Source organism: Mizuhopecten yessoensis, unplaced genomic scaffold (genome assembly GCF_002113885.1).
Source record: "Mizuhopecten yessoensis strain PY_sf001 unplaced genomic scaffold, ASM211388v2 scaffold9331, whole genome shotgun sequence".
In the NCBI taxonomy this organism is placed as follows: Eukaryota; Metazoa; Mollusca; class Bivalvia; order Pectinida; family Pectinidae; genus Mizuhopecten; species Mizuhopecten yessoensis.
Window position 1 is genome coordinate 552,026 of NW_018407994.1, and position 23,116 is coordinate 575,141.

General features: G+C 34.1%; 1 protein-coding gene across 1 annotated transcript; it reads left to right on the top strand.

Annotated features, from left to right (window-relative positions):
* Window positions 1-225: 225 nt before the first annotated feature.
* LOC110457838 (vacuole membrane protein 1-like) lies at window positions 226-21,996 on the top strand. The gene is made up of 12 exons (XM_021509279.1): window positions 226-309; window positions 4,267-4,529; window positions 5,375-5,465; window positions 6,322-6,432; window positions 7,269-7,348; window positions 7,940-8,030; window positions 8,705-8,842; window positions 11,799-11,879; window positions 12,460-12,576; window positions 12,906-12,967; window positions 13,801-13,903; window positions 14,488-21,996. The coding sequence occupies exons 2-12, from the start codon at window positions 4,300-4,302 to the stop codon at window positions 14,626-14,628; spliced, it is 1,245 nt and encodes a 414-aa protein (XP_021364954.1). The 5' UTR covers window positions 226-309; window positions 4,267-4,299; the 3' UTR covers window positions 14,629-21,996.
* The last annotated feature ends 1,120 nt before the right edge of the window (window positions 21,997-23,116 follow it).

A 23,116-nucleotide genomic window follows, 5' to 3' on the forward strand; every position in this document is an offset into this window, starting at 1 on the left:
AAAACAAGAATGAGAAACAGCCGAACTTTAATATCCGGATTTTTTGTTTCCTTTAGTAGATTGTATACATGTTTATGACAGCCTTCCGTAATTTCAGCATTTTTCTGCCGATATGAGTACGAAATCGCGGATGCTTCTTAAGTGCGCGGAAACTGGTAACCCGAGGATATAAATTGATGGTATGATACCGTTGCTAACATTGGTTATCTCCCTTGTTTTGCCGGAAGTACATAAAATCATCTGATAAATATTGTAGACAGACACGTTGTACAGTATATTCCTAAGAAGATTGTGAGCTTTTTGACTCCAGTATGTATAAGTATTCTGAAAAGGAAGTACAGAAATTTACGTTAGAACAACTGAGACAGAAATTAAGGGTAAAGGGACTGAAAACGAAAGGACGTAAAAAGGAGTTGGTAAGGTTAGGATGCCGGTTGAAAAAGTAGCCACAGACCGATTTCCAGCACGGCACGTTGCCAATTCATATTGTCCTAAACTTTTAGTTCTCCTGTTAACTGGTGACACTGGAAGCTTTATAAGTCTTCGATACAAGCAATTTTCGGCTATATTTCTACGTTACGTTTCCACTGTGCCATGATGTCAATGGGTCAAATTATCCCATATTTATTGTAATAGCCCACAGTAGTCTGACGTTTTATATACAGATTTTTATAATTATATTGATAAACCGTAAGACTCCTTTGAATTATCCGATAATATGGAGACAGGAATATTTCCAGTGTCTCCATATCTTTGTGTTAGATTTTGTGCGTATTTTAGCTCCGTAATTTTTGACTAAAACTTATATCAATGTGGAGTTTTGTGTGTGAACATTTTTGTATAATATATATAACTGTCTTTTCTTGTCAGACATTCTTCTAAATTTCTGACAGTTTCACTTTCAGTGTTTCATAAAAAAACGTCAAAATAAACAAAAATAATGATAAAAATATTTATTCAGGTAAAATAGTCATATGGATTACAATACATAAATATCACAGAGTAGAGTACAGTACAACATTAAATTTTGCGACAGTACTTTTACCTTAAAATAACAACATTGAGCACTAGTTAATATGTGAGATCAATAGATTAGAATTTTTACCGAAATTGCAGCCTTTTACCTAGGATAACCCAAAAAGCTGAAAGCTTATTTCCATTGGGGTCCTTTAAAAGAAACTAAAATACAATTTTAAAATTGAGTATTGGTGTTATACATTATTTGATACATTTGTGGACATCATTCATAAAATAAACTGCTATTCCTTTAAAACATGATTGTCAGTTTAAGTCATTCACCCCTGAAATTTTATTATGGACTATTCCAACCTTTGAATTGGAAGAGTTCAAATGTGTCTTCAGGGGTGAATAGGTTAAAAGTACACATATGAGACATACAGTAAAATATTCAATAATCTAAAACATAGAATCATTAAAAGTACAAAAAAAACAGCAAAACAATTAAAGATTAAGATCGGAAATAAGATTACTTGATTATCTAGATTGTGTCACGAAATTAACTATTTGAATTTTGTAAAATAAAGTTATGCAGTAAGGTATTGATGGAATCCCACAACTGTCACTTTGATGAATGCCACATGGTAACAGTACATGTGCTGAAGATTTGATTGATCTCTGAATTGCCTTTCAGTAGATCTACAGTTCCTTTTGATAATATCATACACATTTTGTTCTCATTTGATAAGATATTCATTCTGCTCTTGGCACCATCCTCGATACTCGGTCTCCAGGCTAGTGTTACACTCACTTGCTCTCTGCACCCCTGTAATATGTCATAACAAAATTGAAGGCACACGGCTAGCTATATTGAATTCATCTTGGGTAAAAAAAAACCTGAACGATCTCTAGACTGATACCTGTCCTTTGAAGTTTACAGAGGAGCAATACCTGACTTCAAAGCCAGTCAATCTAGTGGTCTCTTATTCTCGTCCACAAGGTGGGGCACACTGAGCCTTTATTTACTTTAATTTTGCTACGACATATTCCAGGGGTGCAGAGAGAGAAAGTGAGCATAACCCCTGGAGTATCATGGATGTCTTAGCACTTTTCTTCATTTAAAGTCTAATTGTCAATATGAGATCAAATACAGCTAATTTTGTGATTTAATTATTACCGTCACTGATGTAGCCTCCAGGTAAAAAGATACCTACTTTATAACTTTGCCTGCTTTCCTGATATGTCATTTACATAAAGACAATTAAGTATTCTATAAATATAGTGGATAGATGGATTTGTTTCAACCGGTTAAATGTTAGGCTGTAAAAACTACTAATTTCTTTGGGACTGTTATGTTAATATTATTTTAACCTGAGAACAAGGAACAGGTCTAGGTCAACATCATGAGCTTAAGTGCAATAATGAATTTGAGATTCTGTATCCTGATCATAAATTGAATCGTGGTAAAGTTAAAACTGTAAAATAGGTTTTTAGGACAAAAGGTTTATGATTTAATCACTAACGGATAACCTTATTCTCCTGCCATTTTATAGGTGTTGAGGGGTGGGGAGGGGAGAAGATGGAATACGGTGTTGCCCATGTGTGTCTCCGTCAATTCTGTTGAAATTCATTTTCATGACTCTACCAATTTTATTTCTTAACAGATTTCCATCAAAGTTCATACAGAGGTCAAGTATGAATTTCAGGGTCCCAAGGCCAATACCAAGGTCACTGTTACTATCTTTAGATTAACCTCAAGACCAAGGGGGCATTCATGTCTAGCAGACATTTTCTAGTTTTTGATGGATTTAAAGTAATATTTCAGAGAAAAAGATCTCTTTAAAACAAATGATTCTGAAGTTAGTTAAACATGGCTTTTATTAATAGGTTATGGAGTTCATATTCTGAATTGAATATGGATATGATCTTTCCACAACCATTAATTCATGCTATAAATGTTCTAACATACTCTGTTCTTCTTAGACCTGTTGTCTGATAATCAAAGAATACTAAATAGCGATGCTTACAAGGCCTGTTAACCATCTGCAACACTACCAGTAAGCCACAAACATAACAACATATTTTGCCGAAATACCATTCTTGATAAAACCTACAAAGAAACATTGTTTAGATAGGTGTTTGATAAAATGTGCATGTCCTATGGGCTTAGTGTAAACATATGTTGACAGGAATCACAGGGATAGTTACATGACATTGACATCTGTTACACTGCTGAAGCGTAAAATGTCGGTCAATAATGGGATAAAAAGAACAAAATGTATATATTAGTCTATACTGTAAAAGGAATTGCTAGTTCTCATATGTTAAGTTTATTTGTCCTTTGGTTATATATATATTTTTTTAAATCTTATCATTTTTGTCCTGGACATTGTAAAGATTATTTTTGTAAGATTGCATGTCGATTGCATGAATTCTCGAAGATTACTTTTTAGACCATATTGTGGATACATTTGTACACATACTGTACCTGCACACAAAAATATCCTAGTAATGTGATTATTTATATACACAATACATGTACATGTAGAACGTTAAATCTAGAAGCTGAGAAGCAGATTGTGTATAACTAAAAACCAAGCGTGCACATGTAATGTTCCATGCTGTGCGTGGAGCCTATCAAGCTGCCTGGATTGTAGGGCCATGTGGTTAATGCATGCTTTCTCATTCCATACTTGTTTACTACCATAAGTCTGTTTACTTTTTGTGTTGCTTTATGTATTACCTTTCTTTGCTGTGATCTTTCTTTGATTTGCTGTTATTATGTGCATACTTTTGAAAACCATCGTTATACATTGAGTGTTAGATAATGTTAGGGTATTACATCTGCTTTAATTCTAGCTTATGTTGTGTGTGATAATTAAAAATCTTTTAGTAGACTTGCTCTAAAATCTATTTTTTGGGGTGATTTTTATTTTTATTTCTTCATCAGTTAATGTTGAATTGTTATGACTAATTTGCAGTCGTGTGTATACCAGGGTACAACTTCCTTTCCTTTTCACATTTTATGTATTTTTATAGAATATTTGCTTGAAATTTAGACGTTTTAATTTTTACGCTGTAAATGCTTACATGTTTGGATTCTTTTTGTTGATAAATAAATACAGATTTAGCTTGCAATATATTTAATATGATCTTTTTATTGCTAAGTGTGATTTTAATTTTGTGAACTTCACTTAAGTTGAATTTTTCATATTGGTCATGTTCATATAGCCTTGCCTTGTTAATGATTTTGAATATATACTTCTTATGAAATTCAAAAAATCCTGAGAAGTCCTCTTACTTGTTCAGGTAAGCCGCTTACTACAAGCTAGCAGAGCTGAGATGGATGGCGGTCTGAAGACGCCCTCTGATAAGACAAGACAACGCCCAAAGGGGTCGGGAAGCACTAATGGTCAGGTCAGCGACACACCTCAGCCAAAGATAAACATGCAGGAAGTTTTTCAGCGAGAGCGAACTGAGAGGGATGGCATTGTGATCTGGAAAAGTCCTCTTACAGCACTCCAATTCTTCAGTTTAGAATGTATGATACTTTTGTCTACAGTGATGAAAAGGTAAATGTTACTTTGGGCATCTCATTATCACAATCCTCCTCAAGTACTAGCCAAACGTCACATGGGCTTATGCAGTTTGTTATCAACTTTTCCGTAAAAAAACAAATTGCTAGCTCAGAAAGACTGAAAAGATTTTGACTGTTTAGCATGGAACACCCCAGGGTCCAAGGAATTCAATATTACTTAATTGAAGTCTTATCCTTTTGGAGGTTCTGAGGAGGTTAGTTTAGATGGAATGATTCCAGTTACTGATAGGAGAAAAGGGTGGGTGGGGGGTGTAACTCTTATAAGACTACAGCTTAGTGGTATATAATCAACTGCGTTGAATATATTTTGGCCAAGGTAATTAAATGTTATAAGCCCCCACCCTCCCCTCCCCTCCCCCGTCAGTACCCTTTGCTAAAACATTTTCAAACAAACTTCTTGTCACATTCAGATATCAAAAAGATATAGGTGGTCATGACATAAGTCCCATTTTTCTCTAGTTAAATGTATCTAAAGTGTTTAACATTCTCAAAAATGAAGACATTCTATTACAAGCGGAGGTTTTGTTACCTGTACATGGGTTAAGGTACATGTAGTAAGATTCAGGATTCCTGCTTGATTAAAAGTGAAAGCTTTTAAGAAAATTGCTGAAATTGTAAAAATGGTATCATAATTATACAGGAAGGAATAAATGATTCCATGTATTATCTGTCTATATTGTATTAAAAACTTTGATTTTCGCAATGTCAAGATTCCCATGAAAAATGCGAAACACTTCCCTTAAATCACAGAAAAGATGAGTTCTCCTCATAAAGTGCTCCATATACATGTTGCTATACATTTTACAATTATTTTTTCAGACTTTGGAGGAGGAAAGCAACTGTGCTACTTGTTCTTTTGGGAATCCTTGCTATCTATGCTTTTTACTTAATTGAGGGTCCACACCAAAAGGTAGGTTGTTATATGGCTACCATGATTTACCATAGTAAATACATGTATACCAACCAAAGGTAGTATAAGATCCTGTGTGTGTCTACAAGATTAAAGAAATTGTTGAAGGAGTTAGGGAGTTGTGGAATTGGATGTTGGCCATTGTTTCTTAGAATGTAAACTTTTTAATACACCACAAATTATGCTATTTCAAAACATAAGCTCGTTGAATATGTATCCAGTTAATTTAATTATTTTTTATTTGGTAATGAAAATCTGTCTAGATACCAATACAGAAGTATTCAGAAATGTGCAACTTTTCATCAAATCCAGTAAAATATGATAATTGTAAAATATAGTTTGTATGCCTTGTTAAATGCGATCATGTAAATATCAATATGAACTGTATTAGAGGAAAAGGCATTGATAAGTTGATATAACTTGTGCCTAATCCTCGGCTCAAATTTGAGGCAATAAATATGTTTAAATCAGTGGAATTGGACAGTCATGATTGCCAGAAACTATGGTTTTCTCAGTTAATGTGGACCAACCGGTTGACCTGTTGTTAAATGTAACATATTAGGGGATGTATCCTGGCAGACCTGCATATGTTTAATGCTGGCCCTGAAAGTCATTGTCAAGGCTTGCTAGAAAGCTACAGAAGATCACAAGGTTTTGTCCCTGTTTCATAAACAAACAACTCTGGTCCAACTGGTCAGACCATTTGGAACACAAGATATGAAAGCAATCCAGGTAGTTCAGTCGGCTAGATTGCCAGTTTAGATTATGAAGGCCCGGTTTTGGATCTTGGCCTGTCCTTCGCTTTTTTCCTTTTCTGTTTAATACATAATGATTTCTCTTGTTTTTTCCTTTTCAGTATGTACAGATAATGGAAACCCACTTTTTGTGGTGGTCGTATTGGGCCGGCCTGGGGATCCTGTCTTCTGTAGGCCTAGGAACTGGCCTGCATACATTCCTCTTGTACTTGGTAAGTAAAGGCAAATAGGGTTGGCTTGAAAATCCCTGGTCTAGTGTACATATATGCTTGGAAAGTCCTCTTGGGGAGAAGAGGATGTTGTTACCTGGTATGTGAAAACATCTCCAATAAATGTAAATGTTCCCTATATCATACAGTTTAAACAGTGTCAGTATGACAGGATGCAAATTACCAGCTCATAGATGGAAATAATATGTAAGCATTTTTATATGCCCGTCAAATTTTGACGGGAGTATTATGGTATGGTGTCGTTTGTCTGTCCATCCGGCGTAAACTTTTGTTTGTCCGTCAATCTCCTCCTACATTTTTTCGACCAATCTCTTTGAAACTTGGTATACATTATAATCATGATATGAAGTTGTGTCTCCCTTAAAAGAATTTTGATTCAACATTTTTTCCAAAAGTTTTTGCCCTTTGTTCATTTCAGTATTTGATTTTTGTCCGGCAATCTCCTCCTACATTTTTTTAACGGATCTCTTTAAAACTTGGTATACATTATAATCACGATATGAAGTTGTGTCCCCCTTAAAAGAATTTTGATTCAACAATAGTTACAAAAGTTATTGCCCTTTGTTCATTTCAGTATTTGAATTTTGTCCAGAGATCTCCTAAAATATATTGCCTTTTGTTCATTTTAGTATTTGATTTTTTGTCTGAAGATTTTCTCCTACAATTTTTATAGCATATCAGCTAACCACTCTTAGAATGATGCAGATCTTATTTCAATGTAAGAAAGTATATAACACTATATGGCATTTGACGGGCGTATATTGTTCCGCCTCGCGGTACTCTCGTTGTCTCTATTATTATTTTTTATTATTTTCCAGGGTCCTCATATAGCCACTGTTACGTTAGCTGCTTATGAATGTTCTTCCATCGACTTTCCAGAGCCACCATATCCTTCCAAGTAAGTGATACAAAGTTACACTGGATTCCCGTGTTTGAAATAAGCATATACTATTTATCACAAACAAGATTACTAATGACCAAACATCTCCTCCTTCTCATCATATAATTAATTGATTACTCCTGTACATGTATACAATTTTATATAAGATGTGTGAGATACTTTGCTTGGTGCCTTCGGCATGGCATTTCAGTGAGATAGCACTATAAAGTCGGCATCAGATCCGCGCTATAACAAGCACACCAACAAACCCTGTCTCCTGCACACACACACACACGCAAGCACGCATACACTACACACATGGAGGCATGTCCTTAAATGACCCTAGCTGTTAATAGGACGTTCAGCAAAATTAAACCAAACCAAACTTTGCAAAGAAACATCAAGTTTACAGTGACCACGAAATTACCATGGCACATAATATTTACCCATCATAAATAGTGTTTACAGTAAATAACATGTAAAGGGCATCACCACAGAGAGGTAGAATTTTCTCTCTTTAAGAGGTAAAATTGTAGAAATAGACATTGGGGCTATGATAGAGTAATCGCAAACCTGTTGTCCTGACCTTTGTTCCACAATTTTTTACAGGATCATCTGTCCTACAGATGTAGTGGCTGGAGACGGTCACATCTCACTATGGACAATCATGGGCAAGGTCCGCATTGAGGCCATCATGTGGGTAAGTCAAGTACACATACACATTTTTACAATTTCAGTTTGTTGTGCATGGTGTCTTTAAGTATTTCCATGTATATTTTTATACCCGCATGATGATTCTTTGAGGGTATACAGGGATCTGCCTGTATCTACATGTCCAAGAGGTTGTCATAATTCCACAGAGTTCATTTTTGTCTCGCCGCCACAAAGTAGCAGAAGCGAGACTAAGGTGTTGCTTTTCCAGCGATGGTGGCAACATTAACATTAAGTTTTTGCATTTAAGTTAGTTTCACTGAAAGTATAAGTGCTAGACCAACCAAACTTGGACCATAGATACATCTTAAGTAGTACATCTCAACCCATGCATCACATGCTGGATGTGGCCTACCTTTCATGGTCCATTGACTTTGTCAGCATCTCGATCAACATTAGTGTTTTGTGTTTAAGCTAGCTTCTCTGAAACTATAAGTGCTAGACTAACCAAACTTGACATGTGCATTGATGGTCAAAGCGGGGCACAGGCGAGACATATCAATGACTTGTCTTGTATACAAAGCTCGCATTTCAACCTTCTGGAGTCAAACTCCTATATAATAAATGAATAAAAGACATTTTAATAATCAGAGACAGGCTTGACTAATTAACAATCATGGTAGATTTCCTTTTGACTATTAGAATTTTTGTGTTGTGTCATAGGGGGCAGGAACAGCCATTGGAGAACTCCCTCCCTATTTTATGGCCAGGGCTGCCAGACTCTCTGGATCACATGATGATGACGAGTTTGAGGAAATTGAAGAACTGTTACAGGAAAAGAAAGTCCATCCTGATGACATGGTAACTATTTCCGAAATATCATAACTTTTAACTTTTCTTTTAAAAGAGCAGACGGTTAAATACATCCATGTTTGCAGACGTTACAATGACAATATTTGCTTGTAGGCTATTAGACTATTAGAGGGGGTGAAAATATTACCATTTATACATTAGTGAAGGGGGCATTAAGTGTTTACCCTCTTAATCTGTCATTTGTACAACATCTTGCAATTTGGATAGCATTTAGCTCCATTTCTTTGATACTACAAGTTCCACATTCATCAAATATGCAGATTCATCTTCAGGAGTTCTACACTATAATGTGATAAGTAGGTCACCGTGACCTATATTTTCCTTTTCACTGACATTTGATAGGCTTTGCATTTAGCTCCATTTGTTAACAAACATTTTCTAGTGTTGATACAGAACTGTCCCAGTAATCCAACCTTTTCTAGGAACGAATGTGGCTGAATTATTTTATCAAAGCTCCTTTATACAGCTAAATTAACATTAGAATATATTTATCTCGTTAAATAAAAATTATTTTAAAATTTAAAAAAAGCATTTGTATTAAACTTATATTAAAAAAATAGTTTATGCATGAAAACTTTGTTAACACTTATTATGCAATATATGAAATCAACTTTTCAAGACACAACTGTTCAACATGAAAGCAAAATATGAAGAAAAAAATCATAAACAAAGCACTTGTATCATCAACACAATAACTACATTAATACATTTAGATGGAATGTTCTGTTACTGGTCACGTGGTATGTATTACCTGATTTTGTTTTGTGGACCACCATTTGTTTCCTGGTTCATACTGTTTGAAAGAAATTTCAGATTTGTTAAATTCAACTGGTTTAATTCTTTTAACACTTTCTACATACACCAACTCTTAACAGTTCAGCACTTGGAAAAGAAAGACTTAAAAAGGGTATTTCAAGGGTATTCATTTATATGTAGAATACCAGGCAGCCCACAGGTAGTTTTTGACATATGATACTAACCCAAGTTTATATATTTTCATAGTAAAGAAATTGAAAATTTCGCTGCAGCTTTGATTCAATATCTACTAGATGAGAGTGTCGTCCTAGTAACATTGTATACCTCTGGGTAATTTTGCTCCTTTGTTTGGCATGAATAATGTGTATCAAGTACGGAAACCTTGGATTTCAGGGACACAGTCGTAATTGTGAGGTCACAATGAAAATTCATTGACGTCATTTTTAGGTATGGTCAATACATGAGCTGACTGGACTATTAGTATTAAATACTACTAAAGAGTATGTGATAATGTTACTCGGTGGAACCCGCTTATTATATTCGATATTATGATAAATCGCTTATTATAATATTTTTTCCATGTACTGAATTTTTCTCTATGTAAACTAAGTAAAAAAAAAAATTTTATTATGATCAGGTCAGATCTGGGACCTGCCTTACTATGATATTTCTTTCTGCCATGAATCAATTCTTATAAGCTTATATATTGAGAAAAAAGTCCCAGACATAATAAGTACAGGTAATATATTATAGAATAACCCTGACTTTATAGGATTCTTTCAACAAAATCCCTCATCCCGGTTGTTCAAATTCTAATTATCTAGTTATGTAGTATTTTTTCAAAAATCCTCATATTCAACACTGAAATTGAATGTATAGGGTTAGATAATATCATTGTTTGAAGACAAGAAACGTCTAATTTTTCAAAAGATGTTAAATACTTCTCAGTACTATTGATGTGAATATTCAAAGTGAGGACTAACTTACTTATCAGGGTTTGAACAATTAGTCCAGCTACTAGGAAATGTTCTGGTTTAGTTAATTTGTTTTCAACATTTACTACATTTATTTATTTATTTATTTTCAATTGAAGTATTTTGATAGAATAGTTAGGGGTGTACATTTTCATTTTAAGACTAATGTCCCACGGGCATATTATGAAAATCTTGACCATCCCAACCTGTTGGAATAATTTTATAGTACATCGCATGTACCTGGTAAAAATCGAAAATTTCTCCACAAAAAATGCATTGGAAAAAAACGAAAAATTCCTCAGTGAAATTACCTGGCTTCCTTGCACATATTTTCTTTATAACGTCTTATTGAACATTTTTTTTATATATTAGCAAAATGTTCATGGTTAAGGTCTGTTGGGCTATCAAAAATTCAGGAGGTCTATAAGAAATCTATTTTGTAGACCTATTGTCAATGGTGTCTAATCCTCAGTTCTAAAACTGACAGGTACTTTATTTTTGCAAGCTATATCTGTATGTTTTATTTGCTAATAGTTGAATTTGTGATTGAAAGTGCACTATTTCGGTATTGATAGTATTTATCAATGAAATTTACATTTGCACAGATCAAAATTCATGAATGTGTTTCCTTGTAAACTGCAGATATCAAAATTCATGAATGTATTTCCTCGTAAATAAATGCGAAATGAATCTCTCACAGAAGTTACTGGTTTAAAGTAGACCAGCCTCGTTACTCCACCCTTGTTGCTAGCACTTTGGGTGTTGTTGTTTTTTTGGGCCGGATAAATGAGGCCAAACTAGCAAGCAGACAATAGGACAAGTGCAAGTTGGAGGACAGAACTAGAACAGTTGTTCAAAACCTGATTGGCTAAAATCTGAACTTAACTGGTATATTAATTCTATAAAAAGATCAAAATTTAAAGCTTAAGTTGCATGAACAGGATTCAAAACTGTCATCTGAAAAAAAAAAATAAAAAAAAATTGTAAACTTTCATATATACATTTACAATGTTTCTCAAATATCTCAATATTTGAGTTACTAAGTAACAACTTCAATAGTCCAGAGTTGGGGGGGATGCTTTTATACTAACAGGTTTAAATTTCATTCCCTTCAAAAGATTAAAATCATCCATTGAAATATATTTTACCAAGTTTCAGAGATTATTATTTCAGTGTTTTAAATGCCAATAAGTTAATAATATTTTCTTTTTCAGTCTTTCATGGAAAGAGCAAAATTAGGTGTACACAACTTGGTGCAGAAAGTTGGGTTCTTTGGAATTCTTGCATGTGCATCAGTGAGTATATATTCGATCTCTTGTTAAGTTAAAAGGTACCAACAATGAAACTATAAATTACCATTGTGACTATTTTGAAATATTTGTTTAAGTTTTTTCAAAGGAAAGATTCCATAAAAAAATCACAAGTTGCTATGCATTTTATTGAATTGTAGTTCTTCAAAATTTGAATGCTTAAATGAAAAAATGAAAACTTTAGGTGTCGAACCTGCAACCATTACAATACTCCAAGTCAAAAAAACTTCAGAGTGGAACTCTTCTTCACAGTTATAACTGATGTAGTGGTACCCTTGCATTTCCATTGTTAAGCCTACCAACTCACAAGTTTGTTTTATATCACACAACAAACTTAGGGGGTATACTATTTTAAGTGCCACACCTACCAAACTTGGACCATAGGTGTATCCTAGCTCTTTATTGCAATATGTGCATCAAATACTGAAATTGGCCTCCATTTTCTGGTCCAATCACTGGTAAAACATTGTCATCAATATGAAGTTTTTGCATTTAGCTGTGTGTTAGGTGTTGTGTCTGATTGACAAATATGACTTTGTGACACACATGTGTATTTCTTTTTCAGATTCCAAATCCCTTGTTTGACTTGGCAGGAATAACTTGCGGCCATTTTCTAGTGCCTTTCTGGACATTTTTTGGAGCAACGTTAATAGGAAAAGCTGTTATTAAGATGCATATACAGGTTTGTTTAACAGTTTAATTTGTCCTTACAATAGCTAAATGTCATATATCGGTAAAGATGGTACTATTTAAGACTACTGTGTTAATCACATACAAAGAGCTAGCACTCGTCATGAATCAAGGAATATCCTCAATAAATTGTTTATAAATCATCGAAAATATATATTTTATCTTTGTTCCACAGCAGAATGTCATATTTCATACAATACTGATATATTGAAGTTACGAACTAGGTACCTTGGTAACTGATTTAATTGACCATAAGTCCATAACTAATGTTGTATATGTTTTCCCTTTCTCTAACATTCCATTTCTGTTTGTGTTTTTCAGAAGTTATTTGTTATCTTCATGTTTAGTGAACATCACGTAGAAGAAGTTGTCAATCTAATAGGGTAAGTACAAACAACCTCAAACCTGATTCAATAATTGTGATAATCAAAAAGTGTCAATCTTAAAGGGTAAGTACAAACCGCTCCAGACCAGAAGCAGTTTGTTTACCAAGACTTGTCAGTCCTAAAGGATAGGTGCAAATAATTCCGAAAAATATGTAATTAAGATAATTTCCTTATTAATCCTGTGTTTGTCTAGTCTATTTTTGAAAGTGTTTGTTGTTGTCACTGATCATGATAGCACACCTGGGAGAATATTCCATATATTAATTATACACAAAGAAATAAATGCTTGTTCATGTCTTTGCTTAATACTGTGAATAATGGTACCGTAGTCTAGTGGAAGGGCGCCAGGCCAAAGGATTGCAGGTTCAAGTCACAGCATGGTACTGTGTGGTATCTTTGAACAAGATACTTTTCTGCACTTGTTCCAGTCTACTCAGCTGTAAATTAGTACGTGGTTGGGCAGTGCTAGAATTGTTGAATGCTAGCTGTGAGCGTCGAAATGGCAGCACCCTGGTCCTGTATGCTCCCCAGAGAGTTGAGAAATATGCTGGCTGGTTGCAAAGGCCCTATAACCACGGATAATATGATTTGTGAACCGCTTTGAGACGACCTATGAACTAGGTTGTGATAAAGCGGTATATAAGAACCTTGAATTATAATTATTACTATTATAATAAAGTTGTTTGCTATGACCCCCAAGTTCTTGTCCTTTCAGTATTCTAATGTGATATTTTACTCCTACTCCTACTGGCCTGTTCATAATGATTATATTCAAGCTCCCAGCAACTTGGTGTTGTCTGTTAAGTAATTTGAATACATTTTTGTTTCAGGTATGTCCCAAAGTTTGGTAAATCATTACAGTCACCGTTTAAGGATTATTTATCATTACAACGGAAGAAACTTCACCATACACAGGGGACGGAAAGTGCAAATGTAATTATATGTAGTCACTGATTGTGTTGTAACTATTGATTTGTATGGCTCTAATTGTATGGATGTGACAATAATTTGATTAAATACGATTATGTGAAAAAGGCTATGTGATTTAAAATGGTTGATTATTCTCATTCACCCCTGAAGACACATTTGAACTCTTCCAATTCAAAGGTTGGAATAGTTCATTATGAAATTTCAGGGGTGAATGAGTTAATAATGCATTTCAAAATGTTGTCATATCATTAACTGGTCACCAAATGAAATTGATTCACTAATTTGCAAACACATATTTATCACAGCCCTCTTGTAGAAATCTTGATTTGTTTATTTGTACGACTAAACTAAGGAGTGGACTGAAGTGTGAGGGTAGAAATAACCCTGTCATCCTTGCAGTCCATAATCTCAGAAATGCTTAGTTATAAAATAGATTGTGATACCCTTACTTACCTCCAACTGTTTTGGATGGGAATGGAGAATTCTGTGGGCTTCGGTAGCTTGGTTTTTGCTCATCCTCAGTTAATGTGTTGAATTTCCTTTTTTAACTCGTTAAACCTTACATCATCACTTTGTTTTATTTACAGGAATCAAATCTACTAGGCTGGGTATTTGAGAAGCTGATTATTGTGATGGTGATATATTTCGTCATATCTATTGTCAACTCAACGGCACAGAGTTACCACAAGAGGATGTGTAAAGAAAAACGCAAGCCGCGACCGACCTGATCAAAGACCTGTTGCAACAAATCACCCAGTACTAGGACCAGCAGTGGTACCAGGCAGCCTGAATAGGGATAACATGGATTCTGTAAATTATGTAATAATAATGAAATCTGGTCATAAACAAGTGTTCCCGAGTGTTGAAAGTATGGAAGAATTTCAAGGAAACTCAGATTGATGTCCGTGTCCTGTTCGCAATGAAAGGATTTTATTAAGATTAAGTCTAGACAAATTTGGAAAGAAATTTTCACCTGGATTTGCCAAAAAGTTAAGTTTTCAAAACAAAAATCATATATTTAGTTGGAATTACAGTAACATCCTTTATATAATTAGGCAAAACCTTTTCGATGTATTTTGAAAGATGTAATTTTGGAAATAAGTCTAAAAGTAATGACAACATGCCAGTTTCTGAGAGTTTAGATATTGGCTGGTGATTGAACATGGCCCTCTTTGCTCAGGTGTTGTGGGAGTGTGAGAGGAAGGAAGTAACTACCACTGTTTTGTAAAATGGCTGTTGATGTACAGGTTGTAAAAGGATATATTGTTTACTCAGAAGACTTTTATATAGTGTAAGTATTTATTCTGAAATTGTAGAAAATACCTTGTGAAGGTAAGAAATTCACAAGAATTTTATTTGAAGGACTTGATATATTTAATAATTCACTAAACATGAGATGGTGTATTCTGCAAATTATTGAAATTTGACCTGACCTATGGTGTAGTGGACACATGTAACGGAGTTCACTTTTCCAAGTGCCTCCGCAAGGGGTCAAACCCAGGACTACATAGTACATCTGTACTAGTACTCTGCTCCACTAATTGAGCTGAAAGGAAAATTCCCTTTAACCAAATCGGTATTAAACAACAGCTAGATAATTCATTAGTGATTACTCCCCTCCATGGAAAGATCTTGTCTTCAAACTTAAGGAGAACAGCCATACTCGTTAGAGTAAGGTTAGGGAAATTATTATAATATATAAACTTATCTATTTACAAAAACTATGAAACAGGTTATTTCAACTTACACTAATCACTCTTATTGGACCGGATAATAGCGCACTAGGCGTATTAATGTTGGAGGAAACCAGAGAAAACGCACGTGGTTGGGCAGGTAAACGCCTTACCTTTTACATCGGATCGAGGAATCAATACCCAGTCTCCTTAGTGAAATGTGAATGTGTTGTCAACTGTGCCACCCTACCACCCATAAATTATTATAAACAGTACCTAGATCCCAAGGTGCCACTGTAAGAGAGGTCCCTTTTTTCTTAGTGTATGTGCCACTCAGGGGGGTCAAACATGGGATTACATATAATGATTCTGGTGTTCTACCAATTGAGGTAAAGTGCAATTCCTCTAGCTGAGTCAGTATCGAGCGACTAGTTTGTCACTGTGACACTATAATCGGTGTTACAAGGGTATCATTGAGTTAGTATGTTATACTATACACAGGAGTGTTATCAATGTGAACTTTGTGATAGTGCTGTCATTGTCTCGCTGAATCTGGTATACAGCCAACATTTCATATTTATATAAAACTGTGTTGTAGAGGAAGCTCTTGTTTGATTACCACAAAGTGGGGATGATTTGTGTTTGTGTGGAGGTGTATAAATTGTTCTCTGTGTTCAGTATCAACGATCAAACCTTTTTTGATCTCAGTGGTACGTCATTCATAATTCTTATTTTGCATCACATATGTAAATATCATACCGATAATTCAATCCTGAAATTATTATCTTGTCTTCAAGATTATTTCATATGATACTCATCTCCTTACAGGGAATGTTGTGTTATCCCTATCTCTCTAACAATTTACCTGAACTGAACAACTTTGTGTGTGGAGCCTCATCCAGTTGTCCTGTATAAACACACTTGAGCATGTCAACACCTATTTTCCTGTTTTGTTCAAGCATTCATGATGGAAATGATAATTTGTTTTAGGATGATGACGTACAAATCTTAAATATTTAATATCAAATACTTTCTTTAATAGCAATTTTTGGTCTACAAAATTTATTTCAATATGTTTTCACATGTTTGTGGTTTTCTTGCGTTCTGATTTAAGTTGCAGGAAAAATGTCGATATAATCACTGCAGGAATATTAGTTTATCTACTGCAACCTCAAAAACTGAAAATATGCACAATACAGGGCCGTTTTCGTTTAAACGATCAAACCGGTCGGACCACAGATATTTGTTTATTAAATAAGGTCAGACCTAGTAATCTGATGCTGATCTGATGCGAGCCTTGACAAATCCTTGCAAGGCCTGCAAAAACATTTTCAGGTCCGCCAGGAATTATACCCGAAATTGTTAAATTTATAATCGGTCAAACCGGTTGTTCCGCATAAACGAACAGGCCCCAAGTTTCATTTTGGTAAAGCTTAGATTGTCTCCCCTTGTCCAGATGCTTTCAATTAACTTACCGATTGGCTTGTGTATGTTAATCAATAACTTGTTAACATGATTCCTCTAATAAGCGTCATCATTATCAGCATGTTATACAAGTAAGAATTTACAATTAGTCATGTAGATTTTAATGTTCCTATTTGTTCGGGCCATGTCAGTCTCTATGTTAATCTTGGACAGCTGTTTTCTCAGTACATGGTTAAGCATTAGTGCAAATTAAGGTGTCCATGACAAACATTTAATGTGGAGTCATCACTTTACCTGGAGATTAAGGTCTCTTTAGCACATTCATCTTTTAAAAGTAATGTCGAGCTTAAAATGAGAATGACCAAGCAGTCTGTTTATGTTTTATAAGAAGAATAGCAGCAAAATGAAATTTATAATGGTGTTAATTATTCATCCATTTTGTTAAATCAAAAATGTCTTCAAAAGAATACAGTTTTAAAGATGCCTTTTAGCTTAAATAAAATTATGTATTTATATTGCTTTTAATTGATTTTTAAAACTGTCAAGTTTATAGTTAACAAATTACACATTTAGGGACCCTTGATTATGTTTTTTTGACATTCCATTTTGTCATTCCTTATGTAGCTGCATGCCATACATAGATATTGCTGAAAGGTTTCCTGTTTTCTATCTGTACCTGTCATATTTGTTATTGTGTGCATTGTGTATAATCATGGCATCAAAGTACATGTATTTATAAAACTCACTGAAGAGTTTTCCTGAATTCAGCTTGAAGTACGAACCTGAAACGAAGGAACGTGATTGAGTTGAGATCCTTTATGAAGGAATATAACCAACTATGTTTCCTGTTGTATGATTGTATACACTGTTTCTAGAAACAAAGATTGATGTTTTATACATTAGACCCATACAACTTTATTAAATTACACAGATTGATCACTTCAATATAATTACCAGGGTATTCACTACCTGGTTATACAAATGTAATACCTTTATTTCTGTATCATGATATTTGACTGTTGCATAGCCAAGCTTTCAATTTTCCAACTTTTTTGCGACCCCCAATAACTTTCAGCTAATTCTTAATCTCCTCTTGATTGATTTTAACCAGTAATTTTTCAAATATTTGTCTTAACCTGACCAAGTGTTGTTTAACTCATTCACCCCTGAAGATACATCTGAACTCTTCCAATTCAAAAGTTGGAATAGTTCATTATGAAATTTCAGGTGTGAATGAGTTAATCGAAAATTGGCTACCATGATCTCAGATTGTTAAAAGCGTGCGCAACTTCGAATGAGCAAGACAGGCCCAATATGTTTCTTGTTAATTAAAAAAAAAAAAACAGTTGAGTGTACAAGATTGGAAGAACTTCATACAATAACAGTACTGTCTTCCTTAATAATAATATACAACATTTATATAGCGCCCTATATAATTTGTAAAGTTACGCTAAAGCGCTTTACAACACATGGATAATAGATTTAGTTATAGTTGTTAAACAAAAAAGGATTACAATCACCATAATACATTCAGCAAGAAGATGCTAATCCCAATGATCCCAAAAATGAATAAATAAAGGGTGGTATGTACACGGCTTCGGGAGCCAAGAGCCTAAAATGCAGACGTGAAGAGGCGAGTTTTTATGTCCTTCTTGAACTTCTCCAGTCCTCCTTTAGTGAAGCTATTATAAAAAAATATATTTTATTACAGTTGCTTACAAAATACCGTATTTATTTGTTAAATTCGTGACACAATACACCTTTCTCAGTGCTAGTACAATGGTGTTCACCTGGTGTATGATATAGCTACCTAGTTCATAGTGCAATAATGTTTATTTAGACCTGTGAGATTTACTATAGTTATTACTATCTGTATACAAAATTAATCAGCTAGTCTACCTCTTCAAGTTTAAATTACATATCGACATGACCTCACAGCCAGATTAAATATCTGTCCCGCACTGTGTTCAATACAGCTTTGTACCATAGTACGGTTAAAGTCGAGGTTCATAAATACTAATTTTTGAGGTAATTACTAAACTGCTTCATACATGCACTAATTTCTGCTGATAGATTGTTTTGCAAAATTAAAATATGGCTTCTTGCACATATCTTGATGCCAAAGCCAGGTGTCCCGCATCAGGGTACACATTGACTTCAGTTATTTACACTATTTAGGATTTGCTACCCAAGCAAAATACATTATTAATTGAATAAAAGTAAAAACTCATTTTAATATATATTTTTTTCCAACAACTAATTAGCTGCAATAGGTTAATATTATCACATCTATATTTAACCCTTTCACCCCTATGTTACTTGAGTAGACTCTACCATGCATTGATCTGGATGAGTCCATTATGGTCTATAGTGGTGAAAGGGTTAAGTCCTTAATGGATTTGTATAGGTAGGTACTGTGTACAGTGTAATTAAAAAGTATTTATAATTGATTGCATGCTATCGGTTTTGTACATTTTATTATGATGATGTTTGTGTGTGTGTATGTTTTCCTTTTTTACTACATTTTTTGATACGTCTGAACAGTTGGTGGTATTTCTTTCTTTTTCTCTCTTTTTCGCTCTTCCTCTCATGGTAACATCTGTATATAAAATGCCTTTATGTTGCATATTGAACAAACCACTATTTTTCATAATCCAAGTTTGTATAGATTCGACAATGTTTATAGAAGTATCGTACTACTTACATAGATACCAACTAAAAGGAAGCCAGCATAAATCTCGGAAGATATCCTTGTTAAAAAGTTAAAAAAACCCCAAAAAACAAGAGTAAAATGCTGAATCATTCTTAATGTGCATTATAAGTTTAGATAGTTATCTTAAATGCAGAACTGCAATCCAGAGTCACTTAATTACCCCAGGTATTGTTCACATTTTACAAGCCACTTCAAAACTTTCAGTTATCAGTTTAGCACTCGGGAGTGAATGGGTATTAAGTATGTATTAATTGTAGTTGTTGTTTGCCTGGAGCCTACTTCAGACTGTTGTAGCACTACAGAGTATGTAATAAGTTAGTCAGTGGAAATATCTATGCAGGGATGACTGTGATAATATTCTCTCTTCCCTTTTTCATATCTCATTTACACAAATTTCTTAAGAAAATAGAAAATTCACAATACCATTACTGCAAAATGTACTTCAGTTTTCCAGTCTTGTTTTCCAAGAAAATTGTTATAGAGTATTTGAAATATTTTTCTGAAATTCTAATTATCTGTTAAAATGTGTAAACAAAATGTATCTAAACCATCATGTAACTATTGTTTTAATAAAAGCATTGATGATTTGATACTAATTTGAAAAAATTGAGGGACCGTCGTGGCCAAGTGGTAAAGGCGTCTGACATTCTGCTACCTCCACCACTGGGTCCTGGGTTCGAGACCGTCGTGGGGCAGTCGATGGATACTTGCTGTAGGTCAATGGTTTTTCCCCAGGAAATCTGGCTTTCCTCCGCCACCAAATCTTTAAATGACCATAGCTGTTAAAAGGACATAAAACACTAACAAACCAAATTGAGAAAATTGAAGAATAAACTTGTTCTTTTCTTGGAGAATCCGAAGCCGTCATTGATGTATACTGTACAGTGTATGAGAGTGTTTAGTGTAATATCAGCATTAATCACCATGGTACCTTTGGATATTATATATAGTATACCTTCTATAACCACACTGGTACTAATACCTAACAGGATGGGAGACATGTAATCGCTTTTTTCAAGTTTTACTTTTTTAGACGTAAAGCATTGTAGCAAGTACTTTGTTTAAATGTCATTGTTGACCACTAGGAAAATGATTTGTGATCAAACTGATGGATAAGTATGTCTGAAACTTAATTACCAATTAAGATTTCTTAGTATTGAAATATCGCTGTTAATCGAATAAATAAATTCAAGTAATGTTTGTTCCCCTACGAGACGCTTATAAAAAGCAAATGTAATAGTATCATAACCGAACAGTAACTATATGATTTCAATTAGAGTGTTCATATCTGAATATTATATTTAAAAAAAATCTTTCCAGTTTACAGAGGTTCAAATATAAGATATTTTATATAAATATATGTGTATTTTATTCAATGTGGTATATACCCTTTGAATACAAGGTATCTGGAACTTGGAAACAAGATTGAAAGTAAAGAAGTCTTCTCAACCCTTTCACCCCTATGTAACTTTAGTAAACTCTATCATGCATTGATCTGGTCGAGTCCATTATGGTCTACAGTGGTGAAAGGGTTAATAGAGGTACATTTTATGGATTGTGAGATAAAAAGGACAGGATTTAAAGATTCATGTTATTTTGGATAACACGCTACAACCAAAACAATCAATTTGTTTCTGACATGTACTATCAAATTAAAACAATTGTACTGCTCTAGTCGAAATTTTTTGAATCGCAAGGTATACATTTGTTTTTAATGAAGGTGCTGGATTTAATTAGATATTGTTAAAAATGATTGTTTCTTAAAAGATAACGTTTTGCTGCTTTAACTTCAAACAGATCCTTCGTAAGTAAGCTGGCATTATTTTTTATATCATGAAGAAGAAATGAACAATCATGATAAAAAAAATTCAATCAGATCATGTATACATAGTTGTGCTAATGAGCATTTGAGCTAACAGTTTTACAAATGATTTTTACAATTACATGCTAGGCCCTCTGATAACATAATGTGTGAAACGTGCACTTGCTCAAGTAGAAATATTTTCTTGTACATTCCCAGAGTGTTATTCCGGATTAGCAAAACCTAAATACATTGAATAATCAGGTCACTAGAAAATCATTTATTTGTTGTATATGATTTGATGTTTGTTATTTATTTCATACACTAATACTTGAAAGTTTTGTGGAAAAAAATGTTCATCCCCGTTTACGAATTGTTGAATTCTGACCTGTAGGATTATGTTTGTAATTTTTATTTTGAGTGTAACTGTAAGAAGTACCGACGTTGATATTTGTCTATAAATAAACATCTTTATAAAAATGGATGGTTATTATCGTATGCTTTTCTTTCGCATGAAAATATCTTGAAATGAAGCATCGACGGTCCCCTGCTTGAAAAGAAAAGCCCTTTTAATTCGGGATCAAAGATAATAAAAATCCTATTTTCACCTACTTTAAAGTGTTGTGTAACTCTTATGAAACGATAATCCGTCATAAACGCGTGCGGTGTTACTTTCAGGCTAATACTACGATTCAACAAAGTCACCGAAGTGTAACGGATATTATTACTAACATCAATGTACAGCAGACAGCTGTGCTAGTTTGCGTGATCACATGCAACATGTGCATTGCACACTAGTTTACTTGTCAAGATGTTAAGATTGTCTTGTACTGATTTATAACTATCTGTTAATCTACAAGAAATACACAAAGCAGCGACACGATGTGATGATGCTTGCATATTATATTGTTTGGTAATCGACATTTTCTTACTCCGAACGGAAATATCACTTTGTTTTTAATTTTGAGACCTTTGTAAGATTTTCAAAACATACATATTTTTTAAAATACATAACTAAAAGCCGGTCAAAACCCCTTGCTGAAAAATATGCTAAGACAAAAGACTTAATATCTTGTTACCTGCGCCATGCCCTTGTTGAGAAATGTCGGTCAGCTATAGAATAATATCCAAATTACCAACGCATGGTTTAGGGTCCAAGGTTGTGTTATAACAGGAACAGAGAACTAAAAACACCTAACCATCTAACCACTTCCAGCATTGATGACNTAATGATGTTAATACTTGTCTATAAATAAACATCTTTATACAAATGGATGGTTATTATCGTATGATTTTCTTTCGCACGAAAATATCTTGAAATGAAGCATCGACGGTCCGCTGCTTGAAAAGAAAAGCCCTTCTAATTCGGGATCAAAAATAATAAAAATCCTATGTATCACCTACTTTAAAGTGTTATGTAACTCTTGTGAAACGATAAGTCATCGTGGCATAATCCGTCATAAACGCGTGCGGTGTTACTTTCAGGCTAATACTACGATTCAACAAAGTCACCGAAGTGTAACCGATATTATTACTAACATCAATGTACAGCAGACATAGCTGTGTTGGTTTGCGTGATCACATGCACCATCTGCATTGTTGAT